Source organism: Stegostoma tigrinum, chromosome 14, assembly GCF_030684315.1.
Source record: "Stegostoma tigrinum isolate sSteTig4 chromosome 14, sSteTig4.hap1, whole genome shotgun sequence".
Classification (NCBI taxonomy): Eukaryota; Metazoa; Chordata; class Chondrichthyes; order Orectolobiformes; family Stegostomatidae; genus Stegostoma; species Stegostoma tigrinum.
The window spans coordinates 51977676-51999240 of record NC_081367.1 but is presented as its reverse complement, the minus strand read 5'-3'; the positions used below and the strand labels follow the sequence as shown (position 1 = coordinate 51999240).

Below are 21565 nucleotides of genomic sequence, written 5' to 3'. Positions count from 1 at the left end.
CATCTTTCAATGATCTGTCTACATATCTGTTCTTCTCCCACCCACTAGCTATTGGGAGGCCAATTGTATAATCCCATTATGGTGATTGCACTTTTCTTATTCCTGAGTTTTACCGATATGGCCTCGCTGGATGAGTCCTCCGAGATGTCCTCTCTTAGTGCAGCTGTGACATTCTCGTTAATGCAATCTAGTATTACTTTGGAATCTCTGCTGTTCCAGGAAGTAAGAGTTTACAGTGGAGGCCAGCCCCCATGCAGGCTATGTTGAATTCCACCCAATATTCTTCCATACTGTGCACACAGAAGTCCCAACAAATCAGTCATTTCAAATTCAGAAACTGCTGAGAACTTTTCCTTTTCCACATAGTATCGCTGTCAATATCTAGCAAAGTTCCACCTTGTTAATGAAATATAATTGGATTTGAACAGCCAATTAAGTCAGAACTACTGCTGAAAAACCACTGTAGCCCTGGAAAACTAATTTCATATTTGTAAAACCAACATTTTCATGATAATAACACTCCATCATTTCGTTTAATATAGTAGAAACATTTTCAAACATGGTTTATTATACATCAGCTTATGATATGTATGTTTTAACTTTTCTTATTAAATTTACAAAATATGTAGGATAGTCAGTATTGCCGAATAAAATCTGAAAGAACTGCAGATGCTGTAAATCAGGAACAGGAACAGAAATTGCTGGAAAAGCTCAGCAGGTTTGGCAGAATCTGTGAAGAAAAAATCAGAGTGAACATTTCAGGTCCAGTGACCCTTCCTCAAAACTTGGGAAGAGTCACCAGACCCGAAAAGCTAACTCTGAATATTTTTTCTTCACGGATGCTGCCAGACCTGCTAAACTTTTTCAGCAACTTCTGTTTTTGAATTAGTATTGCTGGTTTGCAGCCTGTAAGAATTCTTCTACGTAATTGCTTACCCTGCTCTCTGCTTAATTACATCAATGTTGCTAACATCTGGAGATCCTCTGGATATAGTGTTGGTTCAAATTGACATCAGAAAAGGCAAAATTCATGTCACTGGGATCACTAATCTTTGTGGTCAGCTTCTTTCATGGTGACCATGAATACTCTCATTTTTCCCCTAACTGAAAGATTTCAGTCATTTGTCTGGCACTGAGGAAAACTAAAGAGAAAAGAGTTATTTTTAAATTCACGATGGAAAGTTTGAAGGTAAATAACTGGAGGATATTGAAGAAATATTTCTTCAATGTTTCAGATGTTTAGTTGAATCAATGAACTGTGTGGGCACTTGCTGTAATTTTGTAATTTTCCTCTAGTCAGAATGGCCTTCATTGCAACATTTGTTCTGATTCTAACAAGACTGATCTTATCTTTGATTTCACAATTGGTATTGCCATTTTGCAATTGTTTATTTTGGGCCATGTGACATTTTTACGCTGATACCTTCCCAGACCTAGAGGATTTAAAGCAGCCTGTGGTATGAATTTTCACTGTCAGTTCTGTCTGTTCCTTGCTGCGTGGCCAGTCGTTTACGCTGCCTTAGACTCGGTTAGGAGTGTCAGAATTTAAAATTGCCAGTGTAGCTTCCCAAACGACATGAAGTTATTTTTTGCTTTAGCAGTCTGTCTGCAGTTGTTTACATCTTGGACTACAGCATTAGACAGTTATGTTGCAGTACCATGCAATGGTCAGGGAGTGGTAGCTTTGGCAGAACTGACAGTTGATCACATCAATAAAGAACGGAAGCATGGATACAAGTTTAGCCTGGACAGAATAGAAAATGCACAGGAAATGCAGAAGGTATGTATGAAAGCAAAGATGGTTGACTGACTGATGTTACAAGTTCAAGAATTGAACACTGTTTTATCAGGCAGAAATGCTGATTCTCCAACATACTGAGACAGGATGACTTCAGAACTGGGTAGAGAGAGGGTGGGAGTGGGTGAAGACTTTATGAGACCAGAGCCATAGGGAATATTCTTTAAGAAAATAGCTGGAAAACATGGAAGTGCATGGAATGGGTGTGCTGGAGCTGCGTTTTTAAATATACACAGTGGTTCAGATCTGGCAGTGATATGCATGGGCTTTACTGGCTCCTCCCTCCGGGGAGAAACCTAAAATGATTTTGCAGAGAGGTAGAGAGCGCTGTCTGAGCCTCCCATCACACAGAAATAGAGTGGAACATATCCCTTTGGTACCTCTTGGCTCCAGTCATCAGCTGATACTAGGTGGAGGGTGCATGTCACGCTTCAGCCAGTTCAGACCTAAAGTCTTGCTCTTGACAGAATGAACCACTGATTTTAGGATTTAAATTAACACTGCACTGTCTGCAAATGGCTGACTGGAGCCATCAATTTAGAAGATCTCAGTAGTCCAGAGATAACCATGGGGGAAGCTGTACAGTGAGTTCTACCACGTCATTTTGTGGTCACGGCTGGTTATTTTTATTCAGACAGGATGGGCTTCCAAATTCAACCCACTCTGTCACAAGATGGCTACTCAAACAGGGGCCTGAATTTTACCTGCACACTGCTGGTGATGGACTGGGCTGAAGTTTGGGGGGAGCGCGTGTTGGCGGTACTTGTGGGGGAGTGCTGAGCTTGTGGTGGTGTCCCTGTCATCTTCCTGTCACCAGGTTCTCCTCCAGCAGAGACCATGGCTGGAGTTTCATCATTTTCAGGCTGGCTTACTTTTCCAAAGGTAGATCAACAGATATATCTCGGTATCCTCTCAGTAGCCCTCTTAGTGGTGAGCAGTGCCCTGCAAAAACAACACATCCAGCCCTCACCTACACCCGCGTCCTTGATAGGGCTTGCCAGAGTCCCCAGATCCCACTTACCTGGTTAGAAGAGTAGTCTTTCTTCGTGGAGGCCTCTTCTTCCTGGTGTTATTTCACTGCTTTCCATGTGCTTACAACTCCAGGGTCAAACAGCCATCCTCAAATCGACACGGAAGTAACACTGTGGCAGACAGGAGTAGGTCAGGCTAAATACCCTGTAAATGGGTGTATGGATCATGAGGCACAAGTATTCTGATCCTCTTCATTGCAATGTTAGCAGTACACCACTGTTTCACTCCCGTTGATTTGAACAACTTCAGCTTCCAACTAGTGTTACCCAGATACTTTCAGCCCTGGTGGAGGAGGGGGGAAAGGTCAATACTCAGAAGGCAGAGTGGAAATTTCTAGCCACGTAGCAATGTACTGGCCTGAGTCTCCGGTCGTCATTGCTTTCCTATGTATGAGTTTCAATTCAAAGTTTAATGTTCCGTGCAAAAGAATCTTGCTGAAACATTTCTGTCCTTGCATCAATGTTTGTTTCTACCATGGTTACCATGGGTGACAGTGTCATTTTGAGCTATCTACTTTCTAATTTCTTACTTCATCAAAGTTTTCCGTCACTCAGAGAAGCAGATTTGGTGACACACATTGAGCTGTTGCACAATGGATACCTTGTTGTTAATCTGTGATGAATGCTTTCTTTCTACTGAAGCCTAAAATGATCTTGCTGCTACTTCGAACAACCAAGTCTCAGCATCAGCCAGCAGCTATTGTTTTCAGCCTGCTTTTTAAATACATACTCTGAGTCTGTTAACTGACAGACAGGTTCCCACCTATCTCTTAGATCTGCAGTACACAGCACAGTGTGCTTTTGTTTCATAGCAAGAAATGAGTTTCGGTCGGGTCACTGATCATTTAGCAGTAAAAAAAAGCTGATAAAAGGGAAAAGGGCGGCATGGTGGCTCAGTGGTTAGCACTCAGTGTGCTCACCCTCGGTTAGTGCCTCAGTGTGAGGCACTGCAGCCTCACAGCGCCAGGGTACCAGGTTCAATTCCAGCCTGAGGTAACTGTCTGTACGGAGTTTGCACACTCTCCCCGTGTCTGCGTGGGTTTCCTCTGGGTGCTCCAGTTTCCTCCCACAGGCCAAAAATGTGCAGGCCAGGTGGATTGGCCATGCTAAATTGCCCGTAGTGTTCAGGGGTGTGTGGGTTATAGGGAGATGGGTCTGGGTGGGATGCTCCAAGGGTTGGTATGGACTTGTTGGGCCGAAGGTCCTGTTTCCACACTGTAGGGAAACTAACCTAATCTAAAAAAAAGTGGGTGAGCTGCTCATAAAATAATGCAATGTTAAGTGAAATATCAACTATAATATTATCAATGTTCTTGAACTAATTAAATTGCATGAGCACCTGTAATCTTCCACAGTCAATTATTCCATAATGCACTGCATTCTGAGAACATTTTAACATCCTGATTCCATATTAAACACTTAACAACTATTTCCTTTAAAGGCAAATGAGACTACTATCCATTATTTGGAAATTGATATTCGAGAGACAAAGTGCCATGTGCTGAACCCAAAAGCACTCAATAATTGTGAAATCCGACCGTTCAAGGAAACTGTGAGTATTCTTCCTTTAAATGCAAATCAAAGCATCAAAGTGTTACTTAAAATTTTAGAAATGTATGACTTATGTGGGTTGCTGTGGGGAATTGGTTTTTGGATTACAGGCAAGGTGGGGGGAGGATTGTCCCTTCTCTGTGATTGAACTATGGGAAGCCCCAAATGTAAAAACCCTACTGGGCAAATACAGTAGAGAAAACAACAGCCTCTACATTACCTAAAAACTTTTCAGATCGCTCAGTCTGTATCTGGGGTATGATCCAGTTTAAAATAAATTGTTTAATACTGATGCTAGTGTCATGCTACTTATAACAAATCTACTTTACATTGTCCAACATAAGGAAATGATTGTAAATGCACCCAGGGTAAATACAAAGGCCATCAAATTACTAGCATTAGCAAAACAGAATAGAGCAAGGTAAAGACAGTGCAAGGACTGAAGATGCGAGATAATGGGAACTGCAGATGCTGGAGAATCCACGATAACAAAGTATGAAGCTGGATGAACACAGCAGGCCAAGCAGCATCTCAGGAGTACAAAAGCTGATGTTTTGGGCCTAGACCCTTCATCAGAGAGGAGGATGGGGAGAGGGTTCTGAAATAAATAGGGAGCGAGGGGGAGGCGGACCGAAGATGGATAGAGGAGAAGATAGGAGGAGAGGAGAGCATAAGTGGGGAGGTGGGGAGGGGATAGGTCAGTCCAGGGAGGACGGACAGGTCAAGGAGGCAGGATGAGGTTAGTAGGTGGGAAATGGAGGTGCGGCTTGAGATGGGAGGAGGGGATAGGTGAGAGGAAGAACAGGTTAGGAAGGCGGGGAGGAGCTGGGCTGGTTTTGTGATGCAATGGGGGGAGGGGACGAGCTGGGCTGGTTTTGGGATGCGGTGGGGAAGGGGAGACTTTGAAGCTTGTGAAGCCCACATTGATACCATTGGGCTGCAGGGTTCCCAAGCAGAATATGAGTTGCTGTTCCTGCAACCTTTGGGTGACATCACTTGTGGCACTGCAGGAGGCCCAGGATGGACATGCCGTCTAAGGAATGGGAGGGTGAGTTAAAATGGTTTGCGACTGGGAGGTGCAATTGTTTATTGCGAACCGAGCGGAGGCGTTCTGCAAAGCGGTCCCCAAGCCTCCGCTTGGTTTCCCCAATGTAGAAGAAGCCACACCAGGTACAGTGGATACAGTATACCACATTGGCAGATGTGCAAGTGAACATCTGCTTAATATGGAAAGGCATCTTGGGGCCTGGGATAGGGGTGAGGGAGGAGGTGTTGGGGCAAGTGTAGCACTTCCTGCGGTTGCATGGGAAGGTGCCAGGTGTGGTGGGGTTGGAGGGGAATCCATCTTGGATTCTCCAGCATCTGCAGTTTCCATTATCTTTGATCCATTCTTAGCTGCCTCTTTCATCCTCATGAATCAATAAACTGATATTGATGCTGTAGTGGCATCAGCAAAATGGTTTGCTGTCAGACATAAACATTGAAAAGCAGAACAATAAGGAAAATTCAAACACAATATTCTTGTATCTAACATTCTTTTAATGTTAGCATGCAAATATTATATGTGTGAATATTAACTTTTTTGCTTGTTTTTAACACTTTTATGAATATTGCAGATGTAGAAATGCCAAATGAACTTGTTAAATATTCATATGCTAATACTGAAAATTCTCATTTATAGCCTTAGCCATTAAAGTATGACTCATAACCTAATTACCCTGAGATAGTCTAACTAAAACCATTTTGTTTTATTTGTCACCTTAGAAAGGAGAAGGGGATTGTAAGGTGCTCATTGAGACCAAATCTGGAGGACCCAGTCATGTGACAGGCTACAAGTGTGAAATATCTTCAGGTATATATGTTTTTGCTGAATTGACACACTATCATACAATTCAGAACTGAATTGTGCTGTAAGAAAAAGGATGTGGCTATATATCAAGTATAAGTTTGTTTTATTAGTGAAAGGTTACCACTTTCGAGATAATAGGCTACAAATTGTCAGTGGCTCTATTAACTGAATCTTGATTTAGGTTTTTGATGGCTAAAAAGAAAACAGCTTCATGTATAATTTTACTGATTTTAGTAGGTGCGCTAAAATGTATAGGTTAATTCCCACAGGATGCGTATTCTAATGGCATGAGAGAAGAAAACTCCTCATAATCAGCTTTGAACTGGAATTCAGAGTCATTTATAAAGCTGAAATAGTGTAGGGAGGCGAGGACATCTGATAACTGGACAATATTGCTGAGGAATGGAGTACAGCAGAGAGGAAACCCAGGTTTACTGACCGGGAACTGGATATCCTTTTGGAAGCAGTCAGGGAGAAGAGCAACATTCTGTATGAGATTAATGGCCACTGCACTCCCTCACACATATATGATGCAGCAGAATTGGGCAGAAATGTTACAATCAATGAGTGCAGTGTTCAGGATCTGCGGGACTTGGAAAGCCAACAGGAAAATTGGTCTGACCTTTAAGAAATCTGATGAGGTAAGGCACCAATACTATCATAAATCATAAAACATGCTCCAAATACATGTCCAAGAAAGTCATCTATGCTAACAATATAATCCCTTAATGAAAGAAACTATGTCACATACCTCTGCCAAGGAAATTTTGCTTGAATGAAGGTCCTTAGGTCACTTTTTGTCGTTCCGGTTAGTGAAATACATATGTCAATCTGGAAGCATAGCAATAATTTGAAAGGACTTCATACAACAAACATATGTCCCCAATTTAAAAGTACTTTAAAAATCTGCACAAGTACACAGCATTACATTTTTCTCTATTGTCAATATACATGCACCACTATGCTTTTAACTAGTAAGAAAAGGCATGAATAAGAGTTAACAAATGACTTAAATTCCTCATTCTACCATTGAAATCATTGCTAGCAGTGCAATGAGGAGACGCAGTGTAATTAGAGGGTCTCCTTGATTTCAGGGTTTATATCATATGGTTCAGGATATGTCATGTTATTTCGCTAACTAATTATCGTCACTGATAGATTTAATTGGAACAACATTATATTTGAAAGTAGTGCTCAAAGATGGCTGTTTGTGACAACATGTTAACATCTTGTTCTCTTCTTTCTTAGGATGGCTGTCAAACTGCTGTCACTGCCACTATCTCTGAGCAAGTCAGTATCTAATGGTGCCATTACCACCTCTGCTAATCACCAGCTCATCTGCACAAACCATAAAGGTATCAAGATAGCGAGATGGAGAGGTAATGCAGTTGAGTTGCAGTGCTGGTGAGGAAAAGCAAGTGGTAAAAGCTGCTTAAGCCTAAACCAATGTTGGACAAAGGTCTAGAATAGTCTTGGCCCTAGTTGCTAGGGATTTTAGGCATTATTAAGTTTTCTTAAAAAGGACTTCTGAGTAGGATCAAAATAACTCACTTATGTTGATGGAAATCTCACTCTCAGAAACCTGTGGAACAGAATGGAGGTGTCTACTACATCCATTCATACAGAATACTGTAGAATTTATCTGGGAGCCTATCACAATTCTTGTGGCATCTGCAGCAGGATGCCAGGTACCTTATGTCACCAGCATAGAAGCTGCATCGATCATCAATCTTTTGCAGCTATTTTAAAAGCCTTGGCCTTCAATCTCAAAGATCCTGTCTTGACCAGCTTTAATATGTTAGCATATTGCACAGAAGCAATGATGAGACAGAGGTTCATGAACTCCACAGTAGTCCAAAGTTCTGTTCTCAGACAGATCAATAGACAAACCGAGGGAGTATCCAGCAACGGCGAATGCTTGGGGTGGACCAGACAATTTCACATCCAGTCCATCAAGCATCAATGCGCAGGTGATAGCTTTCTGCCACATGCACTATCAATTCAGTTGCCGCATTGAACATGACTGATTCAGATCGCACTCGTTGCAACACAAAACAGAAGGCGATATAAGACTTCTGGAATTTCTCCCTTAAGCCAACTTCATACACTATTTACATTTCATATATTCATATGATCTACAATGCATATTTTTGATGTGACAAACCGAGTGTAACCACACACACAGAAGTAAAATAGTGTGCGAAATCTCACTTAAAAAATTCTCTGAATTGCACGGTTAATTAAACATTTATGCTGTGCCAAATTGAACATTCTCTGATGTATCTCATTGTAGTAGTTTAGAGTAAACGTTGAACTCAGCAAAAGCTGACATTATGAGGGATTGGAGAGTCTTCACTATGGACGTGTAGAATAAGGCAATTCGCATTCTGTTGATTTGATGTAACTGTGATATTCATTGAAAGGCATGTTTTATTAGTGCTTGGAGCACTAATCTTTCTTGTTCATTGTTAATTCAGCAGCTCATTGTAATCTTTATCCTTTTAATTTATGAAGGTTTTGACATCTAGTTCTCACATTTGCACATCTGAAACAATTGTTCATTAGACCTTTGTCTTGGATTTTACTGAGTAAGATACTCCGTAAATAATCAGACTTCGGTAGATTTATTTTACCATCCTAAAGATACAATCAATAGGTTGGTTGATTGGAGCATGAACTTTTAGTGTACTTACGCTCTGCTCCCTTTATGCTTGATGGATAGCTGTCATGAGCCATGGTGACAGTAGGACTCATATTTTCCCTTCAATTAGGGTTAGCTTGGACTTCTTAAAAAGTCGTCACCAGATTAGGGGGTCACTAGCTAGGCAGCATTTAATGCCCATTCCTAATAGCCCAGAGAGCAGCTAAGAGTCAGCCCCATTGTTGTGGGTCTGGAGTCACATGTAGGCCAGACCAGGTAAGGATGGCAATTTCCTTCCCTAAAGGACATTAGTGAACCAGATGGGCTTTTCCAACAATCATTAATGGATTCATTGTTGTCATTAAACTCTCAATTTCAAATTTTTAATTGAATGTTAATCCCATCATCTGCCATGGCAGGACTCAAAACACGTTTGCAGGATGTCACCTGGGTCCCTGGATTAATAGTCCAGTGATAATGCCACTAGGCCATTGCCACCCCAGATGATTCCATAAAATGAAGATGTTATGGAATCTATTTGAATATGTCTCTTGATATATGGAAATCAATAGCAAAATACTGTGGATGCAAGAAATCCGTAATAGAATACAGAAATCACAAAATGCTGGAACTGTAGCATCTGTGGAAAGACGTCACCAAGCTGATGAGTATTTCTATCATTTTGGTTTTTATTTTGTAGGCATTATTTCATGCCTACAGCTGTATTTAAAAGAATTGATTCTTTTTCATAGATGGGCAAGCAGCATATGTGGCTAGCAGAATGAAACATAAATTCAGTCAATGATCTCTTGAACTCTAGGAAACTTGGGGGATTCTATGATTTATAGGACTTTTTCTGATGAAAAATGTTTACTCTTGGAAAATGGGTGTTGTTAGTAAGGTCAATATTTACTGCTAATCCTATCTGATGTTAGGCAAAATGATACAGAGATGGATTTGCATTGCAAACCAATAATGTCCATTAAGTGAAGATACTCCTACAGAGTTACGTAGAAAGTACTGACCCGTTCAATTATGTTCTGTTATAATGCTGTTGTTGAGCAGAAATGCTGTAATTGCTGACCATGTTTTAATAATACGTACAAATTCCTACATTGCGCTTTACCCAACATTTCAAATAAACCCAGCCATATTCAGGGTGGCACTGGAGTTGTCACTGCTGCCCCACAGTACCAGGGGCCTGCTTTGGGCAACTGTCTGTGTGGAGTTTGAGCATTGTCCCTGTGTCTGTGTGGGTTTCCTTTGGGTGCTCGCACAATCCAAAGATGTGTAGGTTATGTGGATTGGCAATGCTTAATTGCCCATTGTGTTCAGCGATGTGTAGGTTAGGTACATTAGCCATGAGAAATACAGGGTTACAGGGACAGGGTAGGGAAATGGGTCTGGGTAGGATGCTCTTCACAGGGACAATGTGGACTTGTTGGGCTGAATGGCCTGCTTCTACACTGTGGGAATTCTATGCCGTATAAAACTTTTGCTGACTAAAAAATGTTTATTCTTGGAATGTGGGCATTGTTGGTAAGGTCAATATTTACTGCTATTCATATATGCCATTGGGCAAATTGATAAAGTAGTTTCCCTTCCTGAAAAGGATGGTCAGGATCTTTCACAGATTCTCGATAAATTTAGTCAACATAGACAGGATAGACTTTTATCATTTCCACTCTCTTTGCCTGTGATGGTAGATCCAATTCATTGCTTATCTGCCTTTTTAAAAATCTTTTATTGTTCCTTTTCCTCCAACTGCAGTCTTAGTAGAATATTCTGAAAATGAGGAATGGGTAATTTCCACTCAACTCTATAGGAATATCTTCAATGCATGGACATTATCAGTTTGGGATAATGGCCAATCCACCTAAACCGCACATCATTAAAGTGCAGGAGGAAACAGGACCACCTGGCAGCAAACCACACAGACACAGGGAGAATATGCAAACTCCACACAGACAGTCCCCAAGATTGGAATTGAACCCAAGCCCCTGGTGCTGTGAGGCAGCAGTGCTAACCACTGAGCCACTATAATTTCTAGAAAGTGTTTTGTTGAAAAGTGCATGTGTATGAACAGAGTTGAATCTGTTGATTCTTTCTCTCATGAACAAATGAGCCTCCCATTCTTACTATTCAGTCACAAGAGTGAAGGTTGATGGTGTGATGCTATTATGAGTCCTTCATAACCTCCAACTTGCATTCATTTTTTCAAGAATCCTAATTAGAAAATCCTAAAGCTCAACAGTGCTACTCATTGTGAGTCATGAGAGAACCAAATCTGTCATCTCTTCTTAATGATCAATGATCAAAATCCAAATTTGCACGGCAAAAAGAATAATTGGGATAGATTTTTGATTTTACCACCAGACTGAAACATGAAGGAGCACCTCACATAGCTTTTGTAGAAAAATAAAAATATTGCAGATACTGGAAATTTGAAATGAGAACAAACGTGTTGGCAAAGAGATCAGCAGAACAAGTAACTCATCTGCAGGGTCTTCGTTTTAAATCTCCACCTTGCCAAAATATTGACCTTTCTGTCCTTGCCCTGATCCAGTGTTTCAAGGATCTAATAGATGCTTGATGAAATGCACCTCACCTTTTGACTTGACACTCCATAGTCTTCTGGACTCAATGTTGAGTCTAATAAATTGAGATCAGAACCACTATCTCTGCCTTCTTTCATGTGCTTTTATTTTCTCCCTTTTTCTTTGTTATGCTGCATTGATCTTGTCTTGTTTGTTAACCCTCCCTCCATGTTACATTAATATAGTTTTTATGCAGGCATTTGCCTCATTTGGACTAAAGTCTTTTTAAAATATATAATCCGAACTGCCATACTTTTTTTTATTGTGGTATCATGCAATCTCTTATTATTTAATCTCAACTGGCCTCTGCCCAATCATGGACCTACTCTTAATCGGTCCCCCTGCCTCTTCTCCCCCTTCCACTGGCTTGAAAACTCTTACATTTCTACCTTCCTCTAATTCCAAATAAAATGTCATTAACCTGAAATATTAACTCCGTTTCTTTCCAAAGACTCTTCCTGACTGGCTGAGATTTTCCAACATCTTTTGCCTTTATCCAAACCCCTGATTTTAATTGCATTGGTTGCTGGGTGAGAGGTATGGATGGCAACCTTTTTAAAGCACTTCAAAAGCACATATTGCTTTTGTGTCTTCATTGCGTTCCCTACAGCTCGCATATCATTACTCTGCAAGTTATTCAAGGAAGAAGGTGTCTCTTAAGGAGAATAGATCTGAAATAGTTCCAATAAATTAATTGACAGTATACTTCAAAAGATTCATGGGCTGCAAGTCATGAAGAAACATATCAGCAATGTTTGTATTTGATAAAATGCTGATGAACGAATCTAAACTAAATTTTTTGGAAATAATTTTTAGACAATGATTGTAGTTGATACTGCTTGGGAGTAGCAGGATTAAGTTGGTGTAACATGAGAAAATGTTTTTAAAATACTTAGATTGTGAAATGTGTGACCTAATGTGAAACTAACCTACGAAGATTAAGAGGGTACCATATTCAATAGCAAAGGTGGATTGAGTTAGCTGATCACATTTGAGTTCGGGAGCAGGACTTGCTTGGGTTCAGTGATGATTATGGAAAGGTACTTGGCTGTTCCACTCTTTTGCTGACTAAAGTCAGTGAAAGTACCTATTCTTAGTAGAAATGAGTCAGAGAATCATAGAGGTCTTCAGCGCAGAAAATGTCCCTTCAGCCCATTAAGTCTGTGTCAGTCGAAAACAACCATCTAACCATTCTAATCTCATTTTCTAGCACTTGGCCCATTGCCTTGTATGCCTTGTAATTGCACATGTAAATACTTCTTAAGTGTTGCAAGGTTTTCTGCCTCCATCACCGTTATAGGTGTGAGTTTCAAATTCTCACCATCCTCTTGGCGAAAGTAAAAATTCTCACATTCACTGTGAACCTCCAGCCACTTACTTTAAATCTATGGCCTCCTATCATTGATTCCCCCCTCTAAGGGTAAAGGTTTCTTTCTATCCCTTCTACTTATGCCCTTTATAATCTTGTACATCTCAATCATGCTCCCCTCAGTTTCCTCCATTCCAAGGAAAACAATCCCAGACTATTCAGCCCCTCATCATAGCCAAAACTCTCCAGCCCAGACAACGGTCTTTCCAGTATCACATCTCTCCTAATAATATGGATGGTAGAACTGCACACAATACTCCAGCTGAGGCCTAACGTTTTATATAGTTCCAGCATAAGCACCCTGCTTATGCATTAGCTAATAAGGGCAGGAACCCTATATCCGACCTTAAGGGACCAGTGGACATGCACACCAAGGTCCCTCTGATTCTCAGTATATCTTCGGGCCCTACTGTACGATCATGCCCAGGGCATCACCTTGCACTTATCCAGATTAAATTCCATTTACCATTGATCAGTCCATCTGACCAGCCTGTCTATATGCCCCTGTAATCGAAGGCAAAATCAAATGTGATGATAAATCACTTATCCCACAGCCTATATGCCTTGATGAGGTTAAGTATTAAGAATGAGTCTTCAGAGGAGGTACAGAATGATCACAACATGAGGTCATTGGCACACACATTCTTTAGAGACTGTAAGAAGAAAAGAGGAGTTAGGAATTTCTTTAAATATACATCTTGTAATGTTTTGCAGATTCAGCGCATGATGTTGCTGAAAAATGTCCTGACTGTGCACACCTAATACTTACAAATAGCACTGAAGCTGTACATGCAGTGGAAGTCTCACTGAAAAAATTCAATCAAGAAAGCAACCATGCACACAGATTTATTCTTCATGAAATAGCACGCTCTTCCTCAAAGGTTAGTTAACAGTTTGATTTTTTTTGATAACCTTTAACTTGAGACGTCCAGGTTTTTACACTTTTGCTGCTGGAAAACTAAATACAATACTCATCAGACCAATGAAATTACTCTGATATGGCCAACCACAAGGAAATCCTGTTAACACTGAAATATTCTCTTGATTCTAATTTCCATTAACCTTCATATAGATGGAGAGGTAAAATTAGATTATGAATTGCATTGAATGGGACCTGTTCCCTTCAAATACCAAAGCATGCACTTCCGATGTTAATGGGCTGTTTGTTAGAAACTCTTGCATAAAACAAAATTTTTCATTAGAGGCAACAGGTGAGCAAATAACCATTTGTCAGATCTTGACATTGATCCAGCTCCATTAGAGCTGGCCTCAGAATGAGCAGAACCTCTGATATTCCTATTTACGTCTGTCAGCCAGGGCTCCCTGGTTGGACCAGATTAACAATCTCAAACAGGGAACTCATATCCAATGAGGAATACCTGGCTGACTTTGTTACAATTACTACAGTATGATATGAAGCAAGAACACTTCAAATTGTCCTATGATCTTACAGGCAAGTTCAGTTAAAGCTTCTTTTTCTGATTACCACTCAGTGGTTCCTATTGAGAATTGCCAATATGTAAATGGAATTCAGCTCTGTTAGTGCAATTCCCCATCATGATTAAACAGCTTGCAAATTTTTGAGGCAATAAAAACACATGGAACTATACCCAGAATAAATAACTGCTTTCCAAAAAGGAGACAATTAGGCCATAAAACCATATGACCATAAGAAAAAGGAATAGGAGTAAGATAGTCAGCCCCTTGAACCTGCTCTGCCATTCAATAGGATCAAGGCTGATCCACATTTCCTCACATCCACTTTCTTGTCCTTTCTCCATCATCCTTGACCTCCGTGCTGATCAAGAATCTGCCTAAAAAAACACAAAGAATTCAGATGTTGGAAATCTGAAACAAAAACAGCTGGAAAAACTCAGTAGGTCTGGAAGCATTAATGGAAAGTAAGTAGGGTTAATGTTTTGGGACCAGTGACTCTTCTTATGAATGTCTTAAGAATGTTCTTTAAGAGCCTAACTATCTTAATCTTAAATATACACAAGCACTCTGTGGCAAGGAATTTCAGAGAATCACATCTGTCTAAGGGAAGAAATTCAGCCCCATCTCAGTCTTAAGTGAACACCCCTTTATTCTGAGACAATTTCCTCTCGTCTTAGACTCTCCCATGAGGGGAAACATCCTCTCAGTATTTACTCTGTTAAGTCTGTTTGTATTTCATTGAGATCACCTCTCATTGTTCTAAACTCCAGTAGGTAGAGTCCCAACTTCTTTAATCTCTGCTCACAAGACCTCCGTATCCCTCCATATCATGGATAACCCTAGTGAACCTTCTCTGAATTGCTTCTAATGAAATGATATATTTCTTTAAATAAGGAAGCTTAAACTGCTGGCAGTACTTCAAAAGTAGTCAGACCAGCACTATGTACAGTTCTAGTAAGACATCCCTCTTCATAGTGTCCGACCCCCTTGAAATAAGGGGCAACATTCCATTAAGCATCCTGATTACCTGCTGCACTGTGTGCTAGCTTTTTGTGTTTTGCTTGAAATGTGGGACATTTACAAATATTGAGTAATCAGAGCACAGTACATTTTATTGTGGATATGTGTCTGAATTCATTTCAGACTGATACAAAAAGTCAATATGAAATTAATTCAGATGGTCCAGTTACTTTCCAATGTGTGTGAGATTATAGCATAAACTTCCCATTATCCTTAATTCAGCACTAGTTGACAAAGATTTGGGAATCTCATGAATAGAAATATCATAGTGTTAGTTATTACTTTTGGGGAAATGATTGTTATTAGTTTAACATAGTCTCATCAGTTCTCCCACTGCTTGCTCATGCAGTTTAATGATAGGGCTGCATTTACATAATCTCACCAATCTATCAAGTTTATTTTCGGGGCAGGTGCACAAAATATTTCAAGTCTGTTTCACCTTCAGCTGATCCTGGAAAAATTTAGAATCTGCAAATTCATGAAGAACGCTTGTATCATTTAAACATTTCCTGTGAACATTATTCCGATTATGTTTCAGGGGCTGGGAACTCCGGTGTTGGTGGAATATATCATTCGGGAGACACCCTGTCGGAAGGACAGTGATGCGTGTCCACTGATTGCACTTGCAAATCCTGTGAGTATATTGGTCAAAACAGATGAATGATGGATCACGACACAGACTATAATCAAATCATAGTGGGGTGATGGTTTATTGAAAAAATAGAAAAGATATCTGGGGATTCTTGCGTCACAGTGAGAGTGTCCCTACCTTGAGGTGAGCCACAGGGGGTGCTTGGTCTGTGGAATTAACTGCCAGAGGAAGGGGTAGATGTGGGTACAGTTACAATATTCAAAAGCCATTTGGACAGGTACATGAACAGGAAAGGTTTAGAAGGATATGGGCCAAATGCAGGCAAGTTGGACTAGTTTAGTTTGGGAAACTTGGTTGGCATGGACAAGTTGGACTGAAGGGTTTGTTTCTATGCCATATGACTCTGTGAGTCTATGACTTTATATGGCTAGTCCAGTTCAGTTTCTGGTCAATGGTAATCCCTAATCCCCCAGAATATTGATAATTAATGCCACATACTCTATGTTTATTACGTGCTGTTATTGGTGAATCATCTGTCAGATTAAGAAATCACGGTCATTCTCATGAACAGATATAGTGGTTAGCATTTGTTTGCATTATTTTTACGCTATTATGAGAAGTTTCAGGGGAAGATACACAGCTAGAGTTGCTTTTGATCTGACATTCATAATTTATACGGTTAGATCACATAGAATAGAGGGAGAACTAGCTATTTGGATACAGAACAGGCTCGAAGGTAGGAGGCAGAGGGAGATGGTGGAGGGTTGTTTTTCAGACTGGGGGCCTGTGACCAGCGGTGTGCCACAAGGATTGGAGCTAGGCCCATTGCTTGTGACACTTTCATAAGTGATTTGGATGTGAACATAGGAGGTATGGTTTGTAAATTTACAGATGACACCAAAATGGGTGGGGTAGTAGACAGCAAAGGAGGCCACTTCAGAGTACAACAGGAACTTGATCAGAAGGGTCTACTGTGGAGAAGTGGCAGATTAAGTTTAATTTAGATAAATGTAAGGTGCTGCATTTTGGTAAGGCAAATCAGGGCAGGACTTATACACTTAATTGGAAGGTCCTGAGGAATTTTGCTGAACAAAGAGACCTTGGAGTGCAGGTTCATAATTCCTTGAAAGCAGTTTGGCAGGTAGTAAGAATAGTGAAGAAAGCATTTGGGATGCTTGCCGTTATTGGTCAGTGCATTGAGGAGAGGTGTTGGGAGGTCATGTTGCAGCTGTACAGGGCATTGGTTAGGCCACTTTTGGAATGTTGTGAAACTTGAAAGGGTTCAGAAAAAAATTTACAAGGACGTTGCCAGGGTCGGAAGGTTTTTAGCTGTAGAAAGAAGCTGAATAGACTTTGGCTATTTTCCCTGGAGCAGCAGAGACTGAGTGGTGACCTTATTGAGGCTTGTAAAATCATGAGGGGCATGGATAGGGTTGAATAGCCAAGGTCTCTTCCCCAGTGTAGAGTGTTCCAAAACTAGTGGGCATAGATTTAAGGTGAGAGGGGAAAGATTTAAAAGGGTTCTAAGGTGCAACATTTTCAGGCAAAGTGTGATATGTGTATGGAATGAGCTGCCAGAGGAAGTGGTGGAGGCTGATACAATTACAACATTTAAAAGGCATCTGGATGGATATATGTATAAGATGAGTTTAGAGAGATATGGGCCAAATGCTGGCAAGTGGGACAAGATTAATTTAGGATATCTGGTAGGCATGTTGGACTAATGAGTCTGTTTCCATGCTTTGTAGCTCTATGACTCTATGAGCCTAAGTTTTCCTTCACATTTGCAACAAGTGGTGAAGTATATTAAAATCTTTTTTTATGCTAAACTTAGAGCTGGGTCATATAAGGTTGAAGTTTGTAGTCATAAAGTCAAACAGCATGGAAACAGACCCTTTTGTCCAACCAGTCCATGCCAAACACAATCTCAAATTAAACTCGCCCCACCTGCCTGCTCCTGGCCCACATCCCTCCAAACCTTTCCTATTTCTGTACTTATCCAAATACTTTTTAAATTATGTCATTGTATCTACATCCACCACTGCCTCAGGAAGTTCAATCCACACGTGAATCACCTTCTGTGTAAAAAAATGCCCCTCATGTCTTTTTTAATTCGCTCTCCTCTTGCCTTAAATGTGTGCCCCCTAATCTTGAAATTCCTCACCTAGGGAAAAGACAACTATTATAATTCCTATCTCTCCCCTCACGATTTTATAAAATTCTATAAGCTTACCTCTCAACCTCTTACACTCCAGTGAAAATAGTCCCAACCTGTCCAGCCTTTCCTTATAACTTAAACCTTCCACACCCAGCAATATCCTGGTAAATCTCTTTTGAACCCTCTCCAGCTTGATAACATTTCAGAAAACATTGCAAATGTTTCATAGGAGTTTTGGCTATTAAATCTGTGGAAAGCTCCTGTAGCTTAGGATCAAGACCGTACCATTGTAATCATTTTGACTGTAGTGGGTAACTTTCACAAGTGAACCAGAGTTGGGTGCAGAATTAAAACAGTGTCATCTGGAAATTCCGATTCATATTTCCTGCGAACCACCGTACCTCCACCACCCACCCTCATCATCATGGGACATGGAATTATCCCCCAGATTTCAACAGTCAAGTATTTTTTCTCTTGGTTTAGCACTGACAGGCATAAAGTTTGTAATGTAAAAACAAGTTAGCACCATCAGACAATTGATCATTAAAGATTTTTCTGTTTTACCTTGTTGTAGACATTTGGATTCTGTGTATCCACTGTCGCTCCTGTCAATTCCACTGCGGAAACCATTGTGGAAGCTTGCGAGCTCTTCGGCGCAAAGGTATTGAGTGTTAAACATATACTACAGATGTATGCCAATATTAGCACAGGATTAGTCATTGATCTACATTTAAATCCATATTGCACCAACTGCAGCAATGATGCTATCTATAATATCTGACACCTGTTTAACATTATTCGTAGTATCCAAGTCATCACACGACAGGATGAATACATTATACTTTGGAAGTGGTATAAATACAGATAGTTAGCTCAATTTACATAAAGCATGTCACGTGTTCTGCTGAGTGAGGAGTTTTATTGCCAATTTAATTAAATTGATTAAAATGATGAAAGATTTGATAAAACAGATACGAGTACGCTTCCCCAGGGGATCCAAAACAAGAGGCACATGCTGAAAACTAAAGTTAAGCCATTCAGAATGCACATGCACATAAGAATTATTTAGATGTTAAGTGAACTGAAATCCTCAACACTGAGATTGACAGATTCTGACTATGTTGGGTGAATAAAGGTTATGAATTAACGTGGGCAGTTGGACTTCAGATATATATTAGGCATAATCGTATTGAACACTGGAATAAGATCAAGAGAATCACTGGGCTACTTCCCTGTTGTGGAGGAGCAGATGATAGTCCATTAATGAAAACATTGTGATGGATAGTCCAGCGGAAAGGCTGTGATAGTTGTGAGCCAGATCCTTACAAAACAATCCTGGCTTGATATGGCCCTTTCTTCTTTTAACTTCTCTATTTCGTAACAGCTTTTAGCAACCCTGCCATGAAATTATATTCAGTTGTTTGAGAGTTCTGTACAAAGGCACATTTAGAAAGTATTCTTCTGGTCAGGGAGTGGGCAACACATGGCTCATACCTATTGGCTTCATAAGGACCAATTACAGACCAGACTAGAATATGGCATTCATGGCAGGCAGCTACATAGAAGTTATTTGCCAAGTTACGAATATCATTCAGAAATTTTATTGGAACTGACCATAGCTGTATGCCAATCATGTCATTTTCCTAATAGAAGATTCATACAATCATGCATTTGACTACAAGGATGCAGGATAATGCCAAACACTACAGAGGTTAAGGAGTAAAGCACCCAGAACCATAATTTTTGCAATGCTGGCCCATATCTACCCAGTATTTGTATTGGTGTCATTACAATTTTATTAAGCTTACAGTACTACAGCACCATGGAAGCCAGTCCTCCACAAAAGTGCATCCTCTGCAATACATTATCTGTGACACTATTGCCATGTTAAAGAAAAACAAACTAACATTTAGGTTATGTACGTCATATATTTAAGTGCCTCTTAAATCAATATTTGGATGTTGAGAAAAATCATGTCAATACAGTATTTCAAAAACTTAAAAACAGTAAGTTTCTCAGTTATGGACTCTATGAAAAATATATCGGTTATCACAATTTATAAAATAATTTAAAACTGCAATATGATTCAAATATTGTGACATTGCAGGCACCAGAATGGGAAGGTGGTGTTGGACCTGTGGTAAAACAGGAAGGAGATACTGGGGCTTTACCAGAGGTTGGTCCTGATGCTCATGAAGCAGAAGGTCATGTTTCTCCAGCTCCAGATACTGCAACTGTTTCTGCAGTAGTAGAAGAATCTGACAGTATGCCGAAACAGAAACGATCTACCCACGACTCTTCAGAATCCTCTGAAGAACAGGTTGCCGGTGGTATGGGACAAGTTATTCACTTCCCCGACCTACCTGAAGATCCAACAACGTGCCCAACAAAACACAAGTACCCTGAGGATCAGTGAAAGGATTTGATACCCTTTGTCATTCCAAAAGTAAAATAAAACTATTCTTCACAACATTGTGCAATATTTTCCAGATGGTTAATTAAATCAAAAGCATAAAAATGTAACCCAATGTTTCCTGAATACCTTATCTTAAAGGGATTAACAGAAATAAAATTTTAAGGTAAAATGTACACGGAATGCACAATTGAATTAAATGCCATAATGTAGCAGCATCGGTTAGAAGAAGACATTTAGCCAGTGTGATTTTGTAAATCCTGTTCTGTTGTTGTGTGATACTGCTACTTTTTATGTGCAATAAAATGTGTTTAGAATTAGCATACCAAGGTGGAAACTCTGTTTTATGCATTGCTGTTAATTAAAGACCTCACTGTAGTGATGAATATGTCGAGCTAAAAGGGACAACTTTCATAATGTCAGGATGCCCCAGTGTACTTTCCAGCCAGTGAAGTACTTTAGCACTGGAGTCACTGGAGGAAGGAAAAGGAAATGAGGCAGCCAAAGTGTTCACAAAAAGATCTCTTAAACAAAAATGTGTCAATGGTTAGATCATCTAATTTTTAGTGACACTGGATAATGGACACATATTGGTCAGGACATGGTGGGAGTATTTCACTCTTCTTCAAAATCATCTTGGTGACAGTGTCAGCATGGAGGTTAGGACTTTGCACTGAAAGTACACAAGGTGGGCAGATTATGATGTCAGCCAGTGTGCAATGCAGATTTGATGTCAACAGGTCACATGTTATTGTTCACTGTTCTGGGTAACGCCCTCTCTTAAACAAACATGGCAGAACGTGTGTTCAATGGTTTGCAGGCCCACTCCCCAGCAGTATTGTTTAAAGTGATCAACAGTTTGGAATTTAGTTGCTGATTACTTGATCCAGTTGCAGTGGTCCATGTAGGTACTAATGACACAGGTAGAAAAATGCTCTGGTGAGGGAATATGAGAAGCTAGGGCCAAATTGGAAATCAGAATTAAGAAGGGAATAATCTCCAGTTTACTACCTGAGCCACAAGCTGATTGTCATAGGGTCAACAAGATTAAAGAGTAGAATGTGTGGCTCAAAAATTGCTGTGGAAGAAACAGGCCTGAATTTATGGAA

General features: G+C 40.2%; 1 protein-coding gene across 1 annotated transcript; it reads left to right on the top strand.

The window, feature by feature from the left end:
- Window positions 1–1449: 1449 nt before the first annotated feature.
- LOC125457531 (alpha-2-HS-glycoprotein-like) lies at window positions 1450–20781 on the top strand. Its single transcript, XM_048541869.2, has 7 exons — window positions 1450–1780; window positions 4271–4381; window positions 6145–6232; window positions 13551–13717; window positions 15832–15927; window positions 18618–18704; window positions 20151–20781. The coding sequence occupies exons 1-7, from the start codon at window positions 1577–1579 to the stop codon at window positions 20457–20459; spliced, it is 1062 nt and encodes a 353-aa protein (XP_048397826.1). The 5' UTR covers window positions 1450–1576; the 3' UTR covers window positions 20460–20781.
- Window positions 20782–21565: the final 784 nt, after the last annotated feature.

Excerpts from the sequence above, each read along its gene's own strand:
- LOC125457531 (XM_048541869.2), top strand. The coding sequence starts at position 1,577 with ATGAAGTTATTTTTTGCTTTAGCAGTCTGTCTGCAGTTGTTTACATCT. Across the intron at positions 15,928-18,617 it reads TGATTGCACTTGCAAATCCT|ACATTTGGATTCTGTGTATC; the intron begins GTGAGTATATTG and ends ACCTTGTTGTAG. Across the intron at positions 18,705-20,150 it reads GCGAGCTCTTCGGCGCAAAG|GCACCAGAATGGGAAGGTGG; the intron begins GTATTGAGTGTT and ends GTGACATTGCAG.